General features: G+C 38.3%; 2 protein-coding genes across 5 annotated transcripts in view; one reads left to right on the top strand and one right to left on the bottom strand.

Annotated features, from left to right (window-relative positions):
* LOC137189718 (ecto-NOX disulfide-thiol exchanger 2-like) overlaps positions 1–21,486 on the bottom strand; it is a 195,835-nt gene that overhangs the window by 127,117 nt on the left and 47,232 nt on the right. For all 4 annotated transcript variants that reach the window (XM_067599767.1, XM_067599764.1, XM_067599765.1 and 1 more), the window contains exon 2: positions 12,616–12,762. In XM_067599767.1, the coding sequence (XP_067455868.1) occupies positions 12,616–12,762 (147 nt within the window). The remainder of the gene's footprint in view (positions 1–12,615; positions 12,763–21,486) is intronic.
* The window catches only part of sfxn5b (sideroflexin 5b), a 341,220-nt gene that overhangs the window by 273,630 nt on the left and 46,104 nt on the right, over positions 1–21,486 (top strand). The window lies entirely within an intron of this gene.

Genomic DNA, 21,486 nt, shown 5'->3' with positions numbered 1-21,486 from the left:
CCCCCACCATCGCTGCCCTCATTAGTATAATCAACTCTATCTGCCTGATGGAGAAAATGACTTTCACTCTTCGACTTCAAAAAGAGAAGGGGGATGCATACTGGAACAAATGGGACTGTTACTACCAAATAGACATTGAGTAGTCATATCTCTCTGTATCTTCCTGACACTTTTTGAATTCTGTGGAATGTACCTATGATTGTTTCTCCTTTTTTTTGCGTACTGTTGTGCCCCAGACCTCCCCGCTTCTGTTTTCTTATTGTAAAAACTGAAAAAATGAAAGTGGAAAAAAAATATATATTTTTAGCCATGCTAGCGGCAGAGCTCCTGACAGCCCTCAGCCTCAGCTGTACTTTGTGTTTAGTGCTAAATTGCAAATGAAGAAGCACCTAAATCACATCAAATTTCTGCTGGTGCTGGTAGCCTTGGAACTCTTAACTGCTTGAAGGAGGAGGGTCGCACACAGACTTGCTCATTTAATCAACTTTCAAACAGCATTGTGCTGAATCAACACTCAATGTTTCAGCTTGCATCTTCATCAGGGGCCAAACAGGAATATTGGGTGGAAAACCACTTTTTATATATTTTCAAACATTACACAAGGCATCCTGTAGGATAATTACATTATTCAGTAATCAAGCCATCATCTGTATTGTTACCTCTGTTTGCTTACACATTGTAGTACAATCATAAATCAATCCAGCCAAAATAAGAAACAAATCAAATTCCATTATAATTTCAAACAATTGTATAGAAGATAAATAATAACAGTTAAGCTTAGCTTGTAAGGAAACACCTGAAGTCTAGCTCTTCATTCAGTCCATGTTTTGATAGTGTGTTTAATTTATGTATCCAAAGTGCTTCACGTGTACATGTGTTCTGAATTCGCAATTTTCAATTGTCGTTTTGTCTTCCCCACATACATCAAGCCACATAGACATTTCAGCATGTAAATAACCCCACTGGTGGCATATGTGATCCATCCCTTTACATTAAAGGTCTGTCCTGAACAGGGATGCCTGAACTCTTTTGTGCGGGTATTGTTATTGTTATTGCACATGAATAACAAGGAGAATTCACGTTATCATGGACTTCAGGGCGAATCTGAAAAGACTGCAATATCTTTAAGATTTTTTCCTCTCTTGTATGCAAAAAGAGGCTGGTGTATAAACAAATTTCCAATTCTTTTATCTGATTTCAAAATGTGCCATTGTTTTAAACTTTTAAATGCCTTAAACTTTTAGTGCTCAATAGCAAATCTTAACACAGTAAAGTGAGATGCTGAACATGGTAAACAGTATACTTGCTAGATCTGCATGTTAGCATTGTCATAGTAAGCATATTAGCCTCAAAGCAGAGCTAAGTAAGTTGTCACCGAGCCGTTGGCTGTAGATTCCTCGTCTTGTTTAATAATAAAAAATACCAAAATATGCCTTTACTCTAATGCGCACGACAACTTGAAACTTCCTCGGGTAACAAGACATCTGGGACCTCTCAGGTCTCTGCAGGCTCGGAATGAGGTTTTCCTTCCAGTCATTCTCTTGTTTGATACACTTGTGTCAAAGTTTATTAGATTATGAATACAGACTCTCAGTACATTGGTCACGGTAATTACACTGCATTAATGAATGACAATATGTGAAAAATACATTATGTGGTGTGTGTGTGTGTGTGTGTGTGTGTATGTGTCATGTCTTTCTATCTTTGTGAGGGCAAATTTTAGTTTAAAACCATCACAGTGAGAACATTTCTGCATTGTCTGGATGGTCCTCATAAATTCAAAGAGTTGTTTGAGGTTTAAGAATTTGGTTTAGATTAGGGTTAGGCAATTAATTATGATGGTTAAGGTTAGAATTAGGGGCTAAGAGAAAGCATTATATCAATGAGGGTCCTCAAAACTATAGAAAGACAAATGTGTGTGACTGTGTGGATGTGTCCGTGTTTCTGTTGGTGTTATGCCTTTGTCCTACAGTATGTGTATCTAATGAAGTGCCAAATGTAATGAGATAAATCTATCCATTAGGGTTCCTTAATGAGACTAAATCCACATGGCTGCTAATGAGTTGGTGCTCCATCAGTCGTCCTCAGAGAGCTGGAGGACCTGACTGAGACTGGAGACGACCCTGAGTCAGACAGACTCAGACCCTGTAAACCAGTAAATCCACAGCTCCAGCTGTTTAGATCTCCATCATTTAGCTGCTGGTCCTTCAGGGAGTGACTTCAAGTTAGCAAGCAGCAACAACTGATAGACACTGGAGTCATAGCCGGCACTGAGAACACTAATCATCTGTAATCATTGATCTGCCATTACTGGGCCATCCTCATTAGCCTGATGGAACAATGCTCTGTAGAATTCTGTTGTTACTGATATATTATTAGCTTTCCGGCTACTGCTGTGCTAAACACGTGCTTTCTACACAGGCACTACATGCTGTGCACATCTGGCTAATGTAACAGTATAGGGCTGAAACGTTTACTCAGTTATTCAACAATAAAAATCTTCGATTCAAATACTTTTCCTTGACGTTTGATCTAATTTGCGGAACCATTATGTAGCGAACAAGTCCACGGACATTTATCACTGTCACACCAAGACCTGATGCTGTGTTTTGACCTTGCAATGGAAGAAAGACAGACATGGAAGCCAAATAGAGAAAAGCAGGGTCCAGCAGTAAAAATGCCAGAAACTGTTTAAGTTTTAGCTGCATTTCTGTTTGAAAGGGACTGCATAGCTGGATTAGCTGCACTTTGCACCATAGACTGTATATAAAGATGGACGTAGCAAGGCATGACGTCACCTAGGGCTGTGATGATAACCACATTTCCACGGTCATGTGATGCCTACCACAGGGTTGAGCTCATTACCGTCATTTTCTTAAGTCAACCATAGTGGTTGGTGGTAGGTACTTCTGTGTCTTTATTATGCAATCAAATAGAATAGGTCTGCAATCAAAAAATATATTTGAGAGCAAAAGTATCAACATTGCAATCAAAAAATGTTTTATTGCAAGTAAAATTAATTTGTGATTAAAATGCCTATCAAAACTTTCGTTTTGTTAAATCCAAAAGTTTTGTTTGCAAATCTAAAAGTTTTGTTAGCTGTTGCGCTGAATCTTGTGGGTGGGACCTATGCTGAAAGATGTAAGACACATCTCTATTGGCCAGTCTTGATCGGAGTGACAGCTTGGCAACATCCACAGTTAGTAAACGAGAGAGGGAGTTTTGTTCATGGAGAAGACAGCGGGAGCGGAGAAGACAGAAAATCAACACACAGGTATATTTACACATAACTTCCATTTTCATAATAGCAAGAATGTTATGTTTGAACTGGTGCGTTTAGATTGCTTTTGTTTAACGATCTGTGATATTGTAAAGCCCACATGGAAGACATCAAAGCTACTACTCATCTCTATATTTTATTAATGGAGTAATAATTTCCAAAATGACCACCAGCACACTTATTAGAGGGCTTGAGTGATTGAGACCATAATGACTTGTTGAAAAAATTATTCACTCAGTATTTAATGAGAGAAGTTGACCCTTTTTGAATGGGAGTCTATTGGAGCCGGGGATTTTTTGGAGCCGGCACCTAGTGGCCATCAGTGGTATTGCACTTTAAGGGACTTCCGCATTAGCTTCAATTTCAAGCCATGTTTTTTGCCGCTTGAGTAGCACGAGGAAAAGGGCTGTATTAAGCCATAGCAAGCCTTGCTAATTCTGTATGTAGGAATCAGAAATTCCTTCTCTTTAGTGACATCTGTGTCCGTTAAATGAGGTGCAGTCAACATCTTGGTGCTCGGGTGCATGCTCACAGCATGAGACTTTTGCAGGTGATGTCTTTTTCCACGCTTACACTTCTCATAATTACACAAAAGATTTCTAACGTTGTGTTTTGCACCATGTATCTGCAAAGCATCCCCATCCCAGCTGCACTGTGGCCGCTGACCGGTGACAGTCAATCCGCACCACCTAACTCACACAGATATGCGTTCATCAACTACCTGAACCTGACCCGACCCTAAAACCGCCAAAAAATTTTTACCAACCGTGTTTACTAAATACCAGAGGACTTAGTGAGCTGCAACGTGCTGCAGCTGGGGAGCAACAAGCTGTGTCCAGGCAGCAACAAGCTGTGGTCAGGGAGCAACAGGCTTTGTCAAGGCAGCAACGAGCTGTGGCCGGGGAGCAACAGGCTGTTATCGGTGAGCAACCCACTACAGCCGTGGAGCAACAGGCTGTGTCCGGGCAGCAGCAAGCTGTGTCTGGGGAGCAATGCACTGCAGTTTTGTTGTGAAATGTGTGCTTCTTACGACCTTTGGACTACCAATAGGAAAAATAAAAGGGGTAAGCAATCACCCTGGAGCGTGTTTTTTGCTCCTTTGTTGAGGAAATAATGTTTTTTTAGCTGTGTGTGCAGGGTGTTTCTAGTTAGATAGCACTGTTTTTGTTGTATGGTTATGCCGGTCGTTTGTTGACGTTAGTGGGAGAGAGGCAAGGCACTCGAGAGAGCACAGAAACGTCACTTCCTTTGGATTTTAGCAGAAAATCCGGCTTGAGTCCTTCTCATAGAAATCAGTCCATAGGCTGTTACAGATAACCGAGAAAGTTAGGGAAGATCTTATTTTTTATGTTACATTACTACCCGTTCACTCATTGGCAATAAAATAATAATAATACATGTAAATTGCTTCATAATTCTACATATAGAACCTTTAAGTGTCTGTTGTCTTAGGATTGGTACCGAAATGTTTCAATCCAGTTTAAAAGAAACCTGTCATTTCTAAGTGGAAAGTGTCAGCAGAACAAGAACTTCAAGCCGTTTATAAGAAAATATACCAGCAGAACAACAGAAGGATGCCAATACTTACATTTTTACATTTACATTTTGTCATTTGGCAGACACTTTTATCAAAAGCGACTTACAAGTGAGGGAAGACAATCAGTGACTCCGAAAAAGTTGTGGTACAAACTCTTAAGTAACTGACCAGGTAGCAAGTGCAATGAGAAAGGGCGCTAGACAGAAGGTTTTTTGTTGTTGTTTTTAATATATAAAATAAGAAACAGCAGGAGGAGGTCTTGTGGGTTCTGTTTGTATTTATAATTTTTACATTACTTTTATCACTGTGAAAATGATAATAATTGATATCTGGCCTTCTTAATTTGTCTAATATTTACATTTGATCTTTCAAAAATACACACAAAAGAAAAAAGTAAAGTAGATGTAGTAGATGGCAGCTGCTACATTAGCTGTTTTTAACCACAAGAGTCCCATAAACTGTGACTTAAATAGCTACACTACACGTGCACCTGTCGCAATTTACATGACTGTTGCTTGTCTGGCTATCTCGTAATAAATTTAACAGTCGCATCTACAAGAAGGACAAACTGAAAATGACTCTGCACACTGTTTTTTGTTCTCAGTTTGTGTTTGTTCATGAGGAATCATCTCTGGTTACGAGAGTTGAATTGCTGGTAGTCGACTGAACAGTTTCCACATTTCTACTTTGAAAGTTTGTCCTTTAAAATGTACAATTTTGGTGAAACTCAAACATACAAAGTACAAATAAATAATTAGAAGAGCTGTTGGGTTTGTTTTATTCATGTATCACCCCTAATTTTGATGGTCATAGAGGGCAGATAAGTCCATTTTGCAGAAAAGACAAGACAATTTTATTTAGAGTATATAGCTCAATTCATTATAGGTAAACCTGTGCTTTACATAAAATGGATACAACATCAAATATTTGACAACGTTGTGTTTCATCATGATAGTGCACTTGTACTGCTTTAATGGAACCTTTATTATAAAAGTGTTCATAATTTGACTAAATGACAGAGAGGAAAATAATGGATGAGAGACTTTGCTCTCTATCTCTAAGATAGAAGGAAAGAACTGTGGCTTTTCCAGTGACAGATCAGATTTGTGCTCCACAAAGGCTTTGATCTTAAGGCTTTCTGACAGGCTTTAATCTGAGCAGACCACACACACACACACACACACAGACGCACGCATACACACACCCATACACACACACAAACACAGATATTTTTTCATTGAAGCCACAAAGTATAAAATAGACTTTTGTGCATTTATTTCTGTCTGTTTGTAGTTTTGAGAAAAGTCAGTACAGTGACAGTGCTACAGTGAATTCTTCCAGAGGACACAGAGGTTAATAAATAACTGGAAGAGAGCACTCAGTAGAGCGCAGATCTCCGCCAGGTGTGTACAGTCAAGACGGTGGCGAATATAACAGAAATGGAAATGAATTCATCTTGTATCTAACTTTAGTGGATCATAACATATCGGGTATGGAATTAATCAGCAGATGCTCCAGTTCAAGATGAAACCAAACTTTTCTATGGATCTCAGTTTTTGAGACATGACAAAGGCCAAAACGTGGCCTGCAACAGACTAAGTAAGCCTTGTTTTTAGCCTATCTGATTGCTGGAAATGCCTTTTGCTATGTTGTAACACATATCGTAACATAGCGAGGACGGCTGAAAAGACGAAAGTCTAAGCTTTACAATAGGCTCATAAGGAATGGCGCTATAAAAGTAGGTTTTTCAAAAATTGTTTATCACTGCAACCATGAGAGGTCCTTGAGCATACAGTCATAAATGTGCACAAATAATATTAGGCTGATAAATCCAGTGGTATGGATATACAGACACAATGACACACACACACACACGACCTAATGCATGAACCCCTCCAGGCTTACACCTGGCAGAGATAACAAGAAAGGGTATTTAAAGAGGAAAATAAAACGTGGAACCATGCTGAGATCATCTATTTGCTTTATACAACACACAAATTGTGGTGAGTCATACCATACTGTAACTCCGGGACTTCTTTTTTATGATGACCATTGAGCTTTTATGAATGTCCCTGCTGCACCTTTTCTCTTAGTTATTTTCACTGGCTCTGTTGCAGCAGGTGCAAATTTATCTCCTCTAAATTTATATTTTTGAACAAAGGAAGGAGAGACCATGGGAAGAAGAAAACCTTAAACCAACAAAACAATAAAGGGAGAAAACAGAGAAGATGCTGATCTTTAAACTCAGTATGACAAACCGACAACAACAGCACCTGGAAGAAATCTGCCTCTAATTTGAGAAACAATTGACTACAAAAAATGATAAAAGACAAAGGACAGCCATGGCAGATCTGCCAAACAACACTATCTTTCTACATATTTCACTTTCTAACTTTTCATCATTTTGCTGTAAAACATTTTTCAGGCACCAGCTGTTCCTCAGTTCAAGCTTGGCCTAGTTAATTTTAAAAGTTTACAGAATGGAGTAAGTGCACCACTAAATAAAGATGGGTTGTAGCACAGAAACTTCTTCTTAAGTAGAGATTTGTTAGTGTTAGTTGTTTATGCCTTCTTATTAGATGTAACGTTTATCTAGGTGACTGAAACAACTGACAGAACTAGCTTGCTGCAGAAAATATGATGGCAGCCACTTAGCAGTGGATTTGCAAATAGCTGGTGGGATCCAACAGGGCTGTTGCTCCACACAAGGGTCGTGTCCTCTGTAAGCTTTTAGCCACATGGGGGGGGCTTTACATTTTTCAAATAAAATTATACACCTGATGTGTTATTTACTGGCTGTTTCTATTGTTTTTAGCTGCAGTAGCCATGTTTAAATTTGACAACTTTTAGGTCGATGAAGAATTTCTCTACCAGAATTTGTCTGGCACTGTTTATGCATTTAGACCTTGATGTAGGGAATTCAAATATACAGACAATATAATTTAACAGTTAAGTGAATTGTGAAGTTTGAAAAATCCAAATAATAAGAGAAAAACTGTCTGGCAAAAGGAAAACGTTTGAGCAACTTGGACTGATGACCTCGATATTGCAAACCTGTCTTGGAGTTTATTCTCAATTTCTTGAGTTATAAAAATGGTTTGACCATGCTTTAATTTTTGTCAGAGATCTTTATTATATGACACTATTGGAAACATCTTTATCCATTCATATGCGTTTTTAACAGCTTCTGGATCCCAGATGGCTGAGCCTACCCCAGCATGCACTGGACGAGAGACAAGGCCTTTACTATCCATAATGGAGAAACAAGTTATATTTCTAAATCGAGCTGCCTACTAGTCAACCTATAATAGGGAAGGGGTTCAATAGCATTTCATCAAATCCACTTATTGAATCTTACCAGGTTCACCTTTTAACTTTTGCAAGTAACTAAAGGCTAAAATAAGTACAACTCAAAGATGTCTTTGTACCCTCTGTTGGCTGAGAACACATAAACATAACTCTTTGTAGTGGCAGCCTAATTAATGTTCACAATCTGTGCCTAAAACCTGAAAAATGAGGTGAGCAGCATAATATATGAAATGTTAATTAAATGTATCTGACACATTCAATTCAAAACAGCTGTAGCCTATTTACTATAGCCTACCTACTTCATGAGCTACTTTCTCCAAATACTGACAGTTTGGATCCAGAACTCTGAAACTGATCAGATTGAAATGTTGATATGATATAGAGCTACAATGATTACTCTATTAGTTGATTAGTTGCCAACAAATTAATGAATCACCAACTATTTTGATAATCGATTAATCATTTTAAGTTATTTTTTAAGAAAACTACTTCCAAAGTCTCTGATTCCAGCTTCTAAAATATGAATATTTTCTGGTTTCTTTAGTTGTCTTTGACAGTAAACTGAAAATCTTTGAGTTGTGGACAAAACGAGACATCTGAAGACTTCACCTTGGGCTCTGGGAAACAATCAGCTTTTTTTTTTTTTTTTTTACCATTTTCTGACATTTTATGGGACAAACAACTAATCAATTAATCCAGAAAACAATTGACAAATTAATTTATAATGCAAATAATTGTTAGTTGCAACCCTAATATGATATGAATCAAAGATTAACTGAGAGACTCCTAAAGTGACATGAGTCACCGCTCTGTTGGTCCGTGTTGAACTACAGTACACTCGCTGTCATATAATGTTCTTACAGAGTGATATGCCTTTTTACTCACAAGTAAGAACTGGCTGAATACAGACAACAAGAGAGTACATTAACTAGCGAACAGCCAAACTCTGTACTTTAGCTGTTAATGAATTAACATTAATTACCAACAACTCATCTAATCTGCCACCCGTGAAACCTGTTATTTTGACAGGTGAAATATACGCTCAAGGCCAGCTAAAAATAAAAGGCTGCTACCTGAATGTTTTGTACATTGCTCCTTGCAAATGTATTTTGACGACCAGGAACCAGATCCAAAATGAAACCAACCCATTCCCGACCTACCACCACTTTTTTCAAGATTTGAATGAATGGCTGTCTCAAGGTTAACATTTTTGTTAAATGGGGAGAAACCTATTTGCTTTAACCTTATACCTTCCATAATTGGGAACACAAGCCAGTGAGACTGAAAGAAAGATGGATCATGTGCAGATTCTCTTCAGGTGGACTACCTTATCTCTACCTTCGGGAATTAGATCCATAATAGCACAAAGTAGACTCAAATATTGTCTTTGATCGAATTGCTTGAAACAGTCTTTGGCAGGAGAAAAATTAGCCACTTAGCTGGCCAGTGTGAAGTTCCACAGTCTATATTTGACTAGAAGCTCCACCAGTGAGTTAGCTGTGCCCTACAAGTACTGATATTAGTTCATTTAGATCCCATGTGCATATCTTCTAGATTGAAAATCCAGACCAATTACAGTCACCCTGACAGATGAGAACATGGAGAAACACCTCTCTGTCTTAAGGGCCCTCTTCTTTCTACTGATCATAATGCAATTAATTAGAAAGCTCTTCTTTAATTAGACAGCACACTGGCCCTGATTAAAAGTTAGACTCATTGGGTGGGTGGGCATTACCACATGGTGCACACACACAGCTACAGCTGGTCAATATGCATGAGAGAGCTATGTGAGTTTTGATTGGCCGGACTGTCAACATGATGAGAAGGAGAGCGCTTCCAATAGGAGACATATGTGGCCACCTCAATTGAGCCCCCCCCCAAAAAAACCTAGTTAGCTAGTGTGTGTGTTAGTGTGTGTGGTATAAGATTAGCATTTGTTACCTGATGCCAACACTGTCAAAAGGTTAACGTTACCTTATACCAACACTGTCAAAAGGTTAACACTACCTCACACTAACCCTGTCAAAAGGTTAACGTTACTTCACACCAACCCTGTCAAAAGGTGCATGCATGTGTGTTTATTCTGGGTTGGAATGAAAAAAGTGTCAGGGCAGGCTGTTCACATTAGGATTGGGAACATGTACACAAGGACACATGTACTTGCTGGTGAATTTATAGTCATTTCGAAAAAAACTGTACACGTTACTCTTTTTTTGAAATAGACACCCATACACATATTAACAAAAGGAATGGATAAAGAAAAACAATAACTATTGCTAAGCAATTGCAGATATGGTTCTACAAACTAAAAATATAAATACTCATATTGGAGAAAATAGACATGTAATTGTTTACAAAAAAGGTTAAATGTTCCCACACCTAGTCCAAATTGTTGATAATACACATATTTGTTAACATTGTCATATCATATTTATCATTTTAGATTCACTTTTAAAATATCTGGGACCACTACCAGCTGCATCAAATGACTAGGACAGCCAACTGAGCCTGTGCCGGTTTCCTCAGGTGAGTGCAATGTGACAATATATGTTCCTTATGATAAATAATTTATTGTAAAAATAACAATATCTTGTGCCATATCAAATCTAATCAATACATTTGCTATTGTGTGTTCTCTATATATCTATAGACCCAGAACCGCTTGAAGGAACTTCAGAACAGCCTGCTGCTCATCCTGGTTGCACCACTGACTCCACAGATTCCACCCTTACACTCTTCTCAGGTGTGTGCCACATGGAGGTAAAGACTTTTAGCTATAAGCCTAATTGTCCTCATGTTTTATTTATCTCAGCTGGCTCAAGGATGTTCTCTTTAAAACAATATTTTGTCTGTGTGTGTGTATGTGTGAAGTTATTGTGAATATGAGGTGAAAGTGTGTCTCATGTGTCCTCCAGATGCAGCAAAAACAGACGATCCACTACAAACTGATGCTGCCGACTGGCCTTCATATCTCAGAGGAAAAATGAGGACAGAGTTTGTTAGGGGAAGACCTGGACCATATCAGGTAACTCCTAAAACCATGTTTCCAAGGAAAGATGGGAGAAGTACTTTAGCAGGACCTTAGTAAATGGAGAAAGGATCAAAAGAAATTGGCTGAAATATTCAAAAAAGAAAAAAGTCTTTTTTATTTTTGTTGTCAACCTTTTTTCTGCAAAACTTATTTATTTTACCAATTGAAAGAATGTCTGATTTGAAACATGCAATTGCTGTTTTGTATAGCCATGAAAACAGTCCTGAACACCTGAAAAATGTGGCCTCGTGGAAAGAATTGGCAATTCAATTAAAGCAAGATACAACCATAGACAAAAAAGAGCAGGTTCTCTTTGAATCAGAGCAGAGTCGGTGGAGAGCAGTTCTGACACAACTGGTTGCTATTGTACAGTCTCTGGCAGTGAGAAATACAGCATTGAGAGGAAAGACAGAAAGACACCACTCTCCTTCAAATGGAAGCTTTTTGAAAGAGGTTGAGCTTTTGGCACAGTTTGACCCAGTGATGACAGACCACGTCTACAAGATTGAGACTCAAACAATACAACAGCGCATTACAAGAGCTTGGGCAAAACCATTCAGAATGAGTTGATCGAATGCAGCAGAAGAAAGATTCTATCAAAAAATTGTGCAAGAAATAAAGAAATGAAAGTACTTTTCCCTCATTTTAGATTAATTTACCTGACTTGCCATGAAACATGTTTGTTTTTTTTAAAGTTAAAACTCATAAAAACATACCTAAGGTCAACCATGTCTCAAGAACACCTCAGTGATCTGACTCTAATCAGCATTAACCATGAGGTTGCTGGTCAGATTTCATATGCAGATGACGGCCAGAGTGATTGAGTCAAGTGTGATAATATGGAGTGGAATGTAAATAGTTCTTGAGACAAAGTGAATTTGTACTTTTTATTTATTTTGCATATTATATTTAGATTATATAACACGTGTAACATATTTTTACTTGAAAGCAAGTTTGTTAAATAAGTTGTTTATTTATATTTATTTCCTAGCTCTTAGCTCTTGTTCTGGTTTGTAACAAATAAACCTGCAGTACTTTTACTGTAGAACTGTTAATAAGTTTTGGTTGTAATTAATTAATTTTTTTATTTTTGCCTAGGTCCGGCCCTGTGAGAGGCAGACGGATGTGAAATCTCCACCGTGCAGCTTCTTGGTTTTAGCTATAAGACCTCCAAACTGTCCAGACAAGCCGAGCCGCAGGCTAGAGCAAACTAATCAAAAACAGCAAAGACCAAACAAGGCTACCTCTTTCAGGTTGTCTCAAAATAACAGGATTATGGTTTATCTCTCACCAGCAGTTATTTGATGCTGGTAGCATTTAAATTACATTCAATCAGTCAACAACACAAAGTGAGTAGCCTGTGTAGCACAACAAAAAATAGCATTGTTGAAAAACTAGAGAGACAAGGTTCCTTTAGTCCTGAGTGCCATGACAGTAGTGAAGTAGAAACGTCAGTACCTGGAGGGAGGCTGGTTCTTTTCCTCTTCTTGCCATTTTCAGCAGCGTTTTCCAGAGAGGGACACTTAGTCACCAGTGGCGCGTTGGAGCTGTTGAACTGAAGAGGGTTGTTGTTGCTTGCTGGGTCAAACGGCAGAGCTTTGAGCCCTAACAAATAAAAACAAAAATCATGTAAGATGAGATGGCACAGCTATGTACATCTAGCTGTGGTTCAAAACCAGATTTTGTGTCTTACAGGTGCAACTTAAGTTTTGTTTTTCCATAGCACAAATAACCATTAAACTGTAGGTTTAATGTCTATTACTGCCCGTCAAAATCTGACCTTCTGACACATTGGTTGTTCATTTTCTTGAAACAGGCAATGTTGTTTTGCAATTAGACTGAACTTAACAGAGTGGTCAACTTGTCACACCACTTGGGCACATGATAGCACAGGGGTGAGTAACTCACATGCACTCATAGCTGCAACAACCAACTAAGCCCTACTTAGGACATCACCAAGTGAAAGTGTGATACCAGTAATAAATGTTCTTCAATCAATAAAGAAATTATATGTCAGTGAACAAAATCAAAGCCTTCAAACTTTTTTCACTGTGATGCCAATGAGTGTAAACAGTCATGATCACACTGCTTGAAATGATAAAACAAATATTGCAGCAGATGCGGTGACAAGGTCCAGCAGAGATAAGCTGTTGACTTTGGGGTTGATACCTGACATTTTAAACATATCTCTACATTAAAAAAAATCTTTAAGGACATGGATCCCCCTTAACTCCAGGGTTATGTGTACATGCCCACTTTGTCTATACAGTAATACTTAACAAATACTAAATCACATTTCTTTCATGTTATGCTAAATGTCTAGTCCACACAAATAAGTAGGAAATGTAACAAACTTTCGCCATATTGTATTTTAAAATGAAAAATTTTACAGCATATAAAACAGATGGACAGATAACATCTGGATTCATATGATATCTGATCAAAAGTCATTAGACAAAGTTAACATTTCCCTCCCAGCAATGTCCAAAAATAAAATATTTCTATCCTGAGAAGCTGGTGTGACTTTCTGACTGTACAGTGCAAAAGTGCAAACATTTCAGTCCATGTTGGACTTTCCTCAGCCCTGCAATTTAAATAATTGAAATATTTAAAATCCATTATTTTTTGTTCTATGTGTGCGAGTCCTTCTTTGCTGTACTGAAACTTATAAAAGTAAATCTTTGATGAGGGTTTGGGAGACAGCAGGCCCATTCTAATGTAAAATACAATAATGCTTAATTTACCCCTGTTTCTGCAAGTGTCTGTTTTTCGACCGAACACAATAGGCCTGGATAATGACGAATGAATCCTGCTCTCAGGCCCTGTCAGCTTTATTGATTGATCACAGGGGGGGATGAGAAGCAATTTCAGGTATCAAACTCAGACAACATTGCCCTGTTTACCTCAAAACATGCTCGTTTGGAATTTGTGGTTTTGTTTTGTTTTTTCTTTCACACAAAGCTGCATGTGTGTGACAATGGTGGTATTATTTTGACAATTACTGGATATATGTGTGTCTTTGCATTCTCATTTTAAAAATGAATGATTGATGTGATGGAGGCATTATGATGAAGAGTTAAAATTATTATTTTAAATGATTCATTCAAATGTGATTCCTCAGCTTTCTTTTGATACTAAAATCTATATATATATGTTATTTTTAAATTGATATCATGAAAATCCAGGTGATAACCCTATTTTAAAAATACCATTTGAAGTGTTTATTGTTTAGTTGATCCATTAGTTGTTTTTTTCTTCACATACTTAGAAGGATCAGCAGCTTTTTATCCTTAATTTTCACTTCGCTTTCTGTAAGCTTTCTTTAATCAAAAGTGTCTCAGATGAAAATGTGTGCAATGTTAACGAAGCATGCTTTTTTGTCTTCTGACAAGTGGCCAAAAGGCATCTTTTGATGTGTGTGGACGAAATGTTTACTTGTGCTTTCGTCAGTTCTCTCTCTCCTCTTTTCTTCTGTGTAACTACATCACATCAGGATGCACAGAAAGTTGCCAGCAGATGCTGACAGGAGATTGGCTTCATGCATTTATGGATGCAGCCCAGCCTCTATATCACTGTTATGTCTCGGTTCTATATATTGGACAAGACCAGGCCTATAATGTGTTTACAAGGGATTTTAATAGCTGCCTTCATTCAGCTGAGTCTCTTCCCTATTCACTATTAGACAAGAACTGATGGAGCCTTTCTCTGTCTGGTCTTTCGCCGATCTGTCTTGTGTTTTGTCTTTTGTGGGCTTCTCTGCAATGTGTATATAGCATCTTTTTTATGTAGGTAGTTATCTATCTATCCCTCCATCTATCCATCTATCCATTGTATCTGTCACCAGACTTTCTAAATGAGCTAAATAGCTTTAAAAAGAGGGTTAATGGTTTTAATAAGACAGCCTTTCCTTACACCTAAGGCAAAATGAAAATCCCTAAGAAGTGTTATGAGGTGTGTAACGCTCACTCTATTCTCATTAAACTGGGTGCATGTGCAATTTCCACATATGGGCCAATGCATTTTTTCACATTGGCGACCAAAGGCAAACCGAATCTGTCACAGGGCAGATTAATCTGGAGTATTCCAGGTGAAGTGTGAGCAAGGTTCAATACGGGCCAATCAGCTCCTCTTGTTCCCGTTAAAAGTAACAGACAGTTTTTTAATGGGTAGAGTCCAGTTCAGCTTCTCCTTAGAGAAAATGGTTGTTGTCTAGGAAGGAGTCCCAAAGCACAAACCTAAAACACCTCAAATATGAAAACACAACACTCATAGTTCGCTTCCAAGTGCAGATTATGTCCCTCTTTAAGATTATTTTTTAAAGACATTTAAATCCCTGTCACCGGGTGTTTCATGTGTAAGGACAGAGCTGATGTGCAAATATACAAAATCATCTAAGAAGAGAATGATGCCATTGCATTTATGCATGAATTTATAGCAAAGTAACTACATTAAAATGTATTTCCATTACTACCTGAAGCTTTTGCATACTAAAGTGATTAAAAAGGTTGCACTCGGTCATATTTTGCAACATTTACATACATTAAAGTATTAAATTATTGCTAAGAAGAAGAAGCCTTAATCGTATTGTATCCTTTAGTTTTGCATGTAAAATGTGTTCTAATCAAGAAGGTATGTCAAAGTGACATAGTTAAAAACTAAAAAAAAATGTATTTGTGAGATTTTGGAGATGTCTACACATAAGCCTCCTCCAACTTCTAAAAGACAAACAAAAGTGACTTTGTGCATTTGAGATAAAAGGGGGTCTCAGAAGGCAGAAACACAGGCACAATTTCATGCCAAATGATTAGCAAAATTGCAGCATGCCACCTGATATGCATAAACACCATCGCAGCTGCGCCACTTAACTTCACATTTAGGGAATAAACATACCAATAATTAGGAAATGAACAAATCAAACAACAATGAAATACTTTAATTTTGCTGGTATTTCTGCTCTAACCATAAACAGAGATCAGTGATGCCATAATCTAGAGCCTGTGACACCAAAAACATGTTTACCTTCAGTTCCCCCTGTAAACACAGCTCTTCAAATTGACTGTGTTGCTTCCCTTTTTGTGAAACAGAATTGTTATCAAAACCTTCCTCCCTGACAGAACATATGAATACCAATTCAAGTATACACGCATGCTTGAGCCTGCAACAGTATTTCTCCCAGAAAGTCCTTCACCTCTCTGCTGTCTGGGGTTACATCAAACACACCTACGCACACCTTTTCACTGAGTGCATCAGTCTTTCTTTCCTGAGATGTCTGCAGCCCATCAACATCCATCTGTCTGGGATTTCTCTTGCACCGTCTCTGGTGCTGCATGACAGATGTAGCAAAGTGTCAGTTCATCCTCTGTTGCTGATTTGATATCACTGCTGTCAGTCTACAAGCTGATCTTTGTCAACTTTTTATCCAAGACATTGGAGCATGAAGGAAGGAAACATGAGGGGCCAAAGGATCAGAGTTTGTGAAAGAGAGAAAAGAAGACAAAGAAAGGGCAGGCTTGTACACAGAGGTGCTCCTAGAAAATCTGGGACTCAGAAACAACATGTAGCAATGTGTCTCCCACCCTGAAGTGTCTGACATCAAACAGCATCCCCTTGCCACTCTAAACAACCTCTGGAAAGTTGTTGTTTTTTTATTTACCCCACTAGCTGTTCTCTAGCATGTTTGTGCACTTTCTGGAGTACTGTGTGGACGTGTTTTCGCCGAGCTACAATCTGTGTCTCTTCTCTCCATCTGTGTCCAGGCAGATGGATGTGTGTATTTTTTTTCCTCCAAAAGCCTTAACCTGAACTGCCTACACTGCATGGCAGCGGCCCTAGGACTGGAGGTGGGCAGACATATTCTCCAAGGGAATCACAAACACTCTAAAAGAGAGCAAGATGAGGTTATGGTGGTATACGGCCAGACCTAACAGAGACATTTGTGCAGTAGTATTATCAGCAATTACAAATTTATAGTAGCTGGGTTTCCATCTTTTATTTTTTGTCTTTTTTATTCCACATATAGTATGATGCATGAAATTAGACTGCTGATTAGACCTGACTGAAATTCCTCACTATCCCATAAACAAATTTGAGCTCCTTGAGGCAGAAAAGATTTTGTGTTGAAAATTGTAAAATAACACATTTGCTGAATAATTAATGCAGCTGTGTAGAGACCCAGTCCATATTATTGAATGTGCTCTCTGACATAGCATTCAGATGGTCTCCAGCTGCAATAATGGAAATTCTCATCTTATTTTTTTGCATGTCAAAAATTCACTTAAAGCTGCTCTGATCAATATATGTTAACCATTGGTCAAATCACTATGTGTAATGTGAAAGAGGTTGCTCGCAGTGCCAAACCAACAGAGAATTACTACTCTACAGTATTAATTGTTTTGGTTTTAGGGCATTGCAACTTAACTGTTTGGGTACACTTTCTCTACACTCATCAGCAGAGTTTTTCTAAGCTCTAAAAACTCACTGTACACTACTTATTCATCACCAAACGGCAGACAGACAAATTCACTGGTGAACATAATGGAGTATTTAGCGGTTAAAGAGTAGATTCTTCTCTCAGGAGTTATTAATGAACAAAAAAAAGCTAAAAGGACAGTGAGTATTGGACTTACATTTGTCAGGTGCAAACAAACAGGAGGGCAAATGAATGTTAATGTTGCTCCAGGTCTGCTTGATGTGTATATGAGCCACTGTTTGCTGACATAGGAGATAATACGTCAATGTTATGTTCAAAGCTCATTGCGCTGCCCCCAAGTGGCCAAAAATCAATGAATGAAAACAGATTTGTATACACACTCTGTAGTGATCCTAAAGTTGAAGTATATCTCAGTTCATATAAAAAATGAAGTTTGAGACAATTACCAACATTTTTGGCATTTGCCTTTATCACACACCTAGAGTGACAACAAATATGGGTTTGGAGGGACATGACATAAGTCAAGGGTTGCTTTGGCTAGGCTTGAAAACTAGGGACGGCACAGAATGCACCTTAGGCTGACACGATACCAGGATGCCTGATGATCAGGGGTGCTGTGGACACACACGTGGACACACATGCGGTTCCATTTATACTTTTCGGGGGTCTGCAGACACAGACACATTCCACATTTTGCACACTAGTAAACAGGGTTGCAATGTTACTTTCCAAAGTTGTGAGTATTACGAACCGCTGTGCAGTGTTTTTCAGCCTTTAAACCTAATAATCTGTTACTCCAACCGGACTTGCTGGATTGTATTTCATGGTCTCACTGGCACTTTAAACAACATGCCCACACCAACACAGCTCCTTGTATTGTTTTACACTGGACTGTTTTCAGCAAGGGCGAAATATTCAGTCAGACACTGGAAGCTAACCAAGTGGGTATGGGGTTTTAGGCTTATCTTGGACTTTTAGTGAGGCTACTTGAAATAAAAATGTCCTGACAGCGCTGATAGAGCTCAGGATTCATCCATAAAGGCTGCTTTATTACAAACAATTCCATCATATAAAGCTGAAATCTGTGTGTAACAGCTGACCTCTACAGTCAATGATGTAGATGGGTAGAACACAGAACATTAATTACCGTCAGATCCTGACCGATCCAGTGTTAATGAAGTTACTGCTGCTGTGCCGCGTGCATAAATGCGCACATCACTCAATTTAAAGACACTTACTGTTTCAACTGCTGTGTGATGCTACAGGTATTTAATAAACTCAAAGGAAAGAATCTGACACACAGATAACTGTGGACAACAGACAGAACATCAGTACTGATGTTTCTGCGAAATCCCGGATACATTCAGTGACACCTGAACGACATTATTGTAAGATTCAGACATTAACATGTTTCAGATCTGCCTGAGTCACATAAATAGCTGTATTTTGACATTTGACATTTCAGTAGATTATGTTGTAGATGTGAAATACTAGAGAAGTAAAAGAAGCAAAATACTTGGAAATTGGTTTGTGATTGTGGAGAGTTCTGTGTGTGTGCACCTCTGCTAATTAAAGCCACACAATTTGAGGCTTTTGTGCTCTCTGCAGTTTTAATTATGGACCAATTGCTGTGCTGAAATGTGGAGAAAAGCCTGAAACACTGGAAACCACTCCACTCACTGTAAACTGTAACTTTACTGCTGGTAACACATCTATGGCCTGTATGCATCTTGTTATGTGCAGCACCGTATTTCTCCCCTCCCCCGTTGCTCCACGTTAAGTTCCACTCTGTTATATTAAAATACCAGTTTTGAGGAGCAGAAATATGCAGGGCTTGGTTCAAGCCTGAACTGAAGCGGTGGCAGCCCACAGGACCCACAGGACCTACAGGACGGATCTAAAGCTTTGGCACTGAGCTCACAGCTGTTGTGTTCACCGCTGCTGTTAACATGAACCCAAATGAGATGCAACAGCTTTTCTGTGTTTCAAAAAAAACCTCCTGTGTCTTTTTACCATGAGTGTTGCAATATAATGGCATTTGAGGGGATACAGTAATTTGCGACTTAAAAATGTGGGAGGAGGGTAAAGTGGGGGGGACAATGGCCTGTTGGCCCCCCTACTCCTGGCGCCAGTGCTGATGGCTATAAAAATAATCAGCAAGAACTTACGTCAATGCTTTATGCATATGAACTTTGCACATCTGGATGCTGCAAACCTGCCTTCATTCTTTTTGGCAAAACTGCCCCAGCACCCTATGAGCACTACTTTTCATCATGCAAGCAGAAGCAGACGCGCATTAACAGGAAGCAGACACACTAAATTTATGGAGAGAGATGACCACTGAGGAAAAACACTTGAGCCACCGATGATTAAAAATATCTTGTACTTAAAAAGTAATGGATATACATTAGCTAATGGACAGATCGATTGATAACATGGAGTAATGTCTGCTGAATATGATACAACCTTTTATCAGTAAGATGAGTCGATGCCAGAATACGAACAACAACACACAATTTATAGAATCATTTTAAGCATGTAATGTACTCTAACACACACACTGTACCTTTAATTTATTTGTTAGTCCTGAAACATGCAGGAATTTTACAAAATATCTGACTGTGTAAAAAAATAAATAAACGTTCAGAGCTTGATAGCAATGAGTATAATGTATGGTAGCCTCCTCTCTCGTCCTCCCTATACTGTAGATATCAGTGAAGACGGGTCTGTTAGAAACTGAAAGAACACTGTGGGTCAATATTTTACCACTATAATGGTAAAAAATGTCTTGTTTTGACTTGACCAACCATTCACAACCTAAAGATATTTAGTTTACTATCATAGAAGACTAAAAAAGCAGAAAATATTCACATTGTTGCTCTGGAATAAACTGCCCGAAAGAAGTTAAAATTGGCTCCATATTGATAAAATACAACTTCAAAATGCTGCTTACACATGAGCAGATCAGTAATTATTTAATAATAAAAGTTAATATTATGATAATGATATATCTGGTGGCCTAGGGGTGTAAAGCACTGACCATGTAATTGCAGAGACCTCAGCTGAGGACTTTTGTTGCACTTTCTTATGGCGTTACACCAGGTTCTGTTCCCTTCCTCCTGTTAAAATTATTTATAATTTTAAACATTAGAAGTGAACATTACACGTTCACTTCTGCACAGTTTGTCTCTACAAAACCATTTAAATTCGTTTTAATAGATCATTGTATCTTGTTATGAACATATATACATGTTTATCAGCAGAAAACAGACACGTATTAGCACATGAATTTGTGTGCATCTAGAAGTGTGAAAGGCAGTATAGCCTCAATATCTCAGCCAGCTGTGAAAGAACACACATAGATTACTGTGTGCTCATCCATCTGAAGCAGATAAAGGTCCACTAAAAGACATAAAATATGAACACATCATTAATTTGATTTTTTCTTAACACAACTTCCTGCAGACATCTGTGCTTATTTTCCCATGCAGTTCAGGGGATTTGACTTTTATGACAATGAAAAATATCAAGGACAGTGGAAGAATTTGAATTAATGCATGAACTAAGACTTCTCGGCACTGGTGTTGGAAAATATGAAATAGAACATCCTTTATGCAGCCCCAATCCTCATAAATATACACCAGCAATCCATTTAAACCCAATTCAATCACTACATACATTCATACAGGGTAATGTAGGCTCAAAGTTAATTATATGTTTAGCCATACTGGCACACATCAGCAGGGAGGAAAGACGTGTCAACACAAATGTGTTTCAAAGCTTCAAACCTTCATTTTACAGTATTCCTGTAATGAAAATTTTGAATAATGCACAGCATGGGGCAGACCCTCTCAATAGCCAAATCAACTAAGCGTTCCTCTGCTGCTTTTATTCTCAAA

This window comes from Thunnus thynnus, chromosome 9, assembly GCF_963924715.1.
Source record: "Thunnus thynnus chromosome 9, fThuThy2.1, whole genome shotgun sequence".
Taxonomy (NCBI): domain Eukaryota; kingdom Metazoa; phylum Chordata; class Actinopteri; order Scombriformes; family Scombridae; genus Thunnus; species Thunnus thynnus.
Note: the sequence above shows the minus strand (reverse complement) of the source record. Positions and strands in the feature narration are given on the sequence as shown.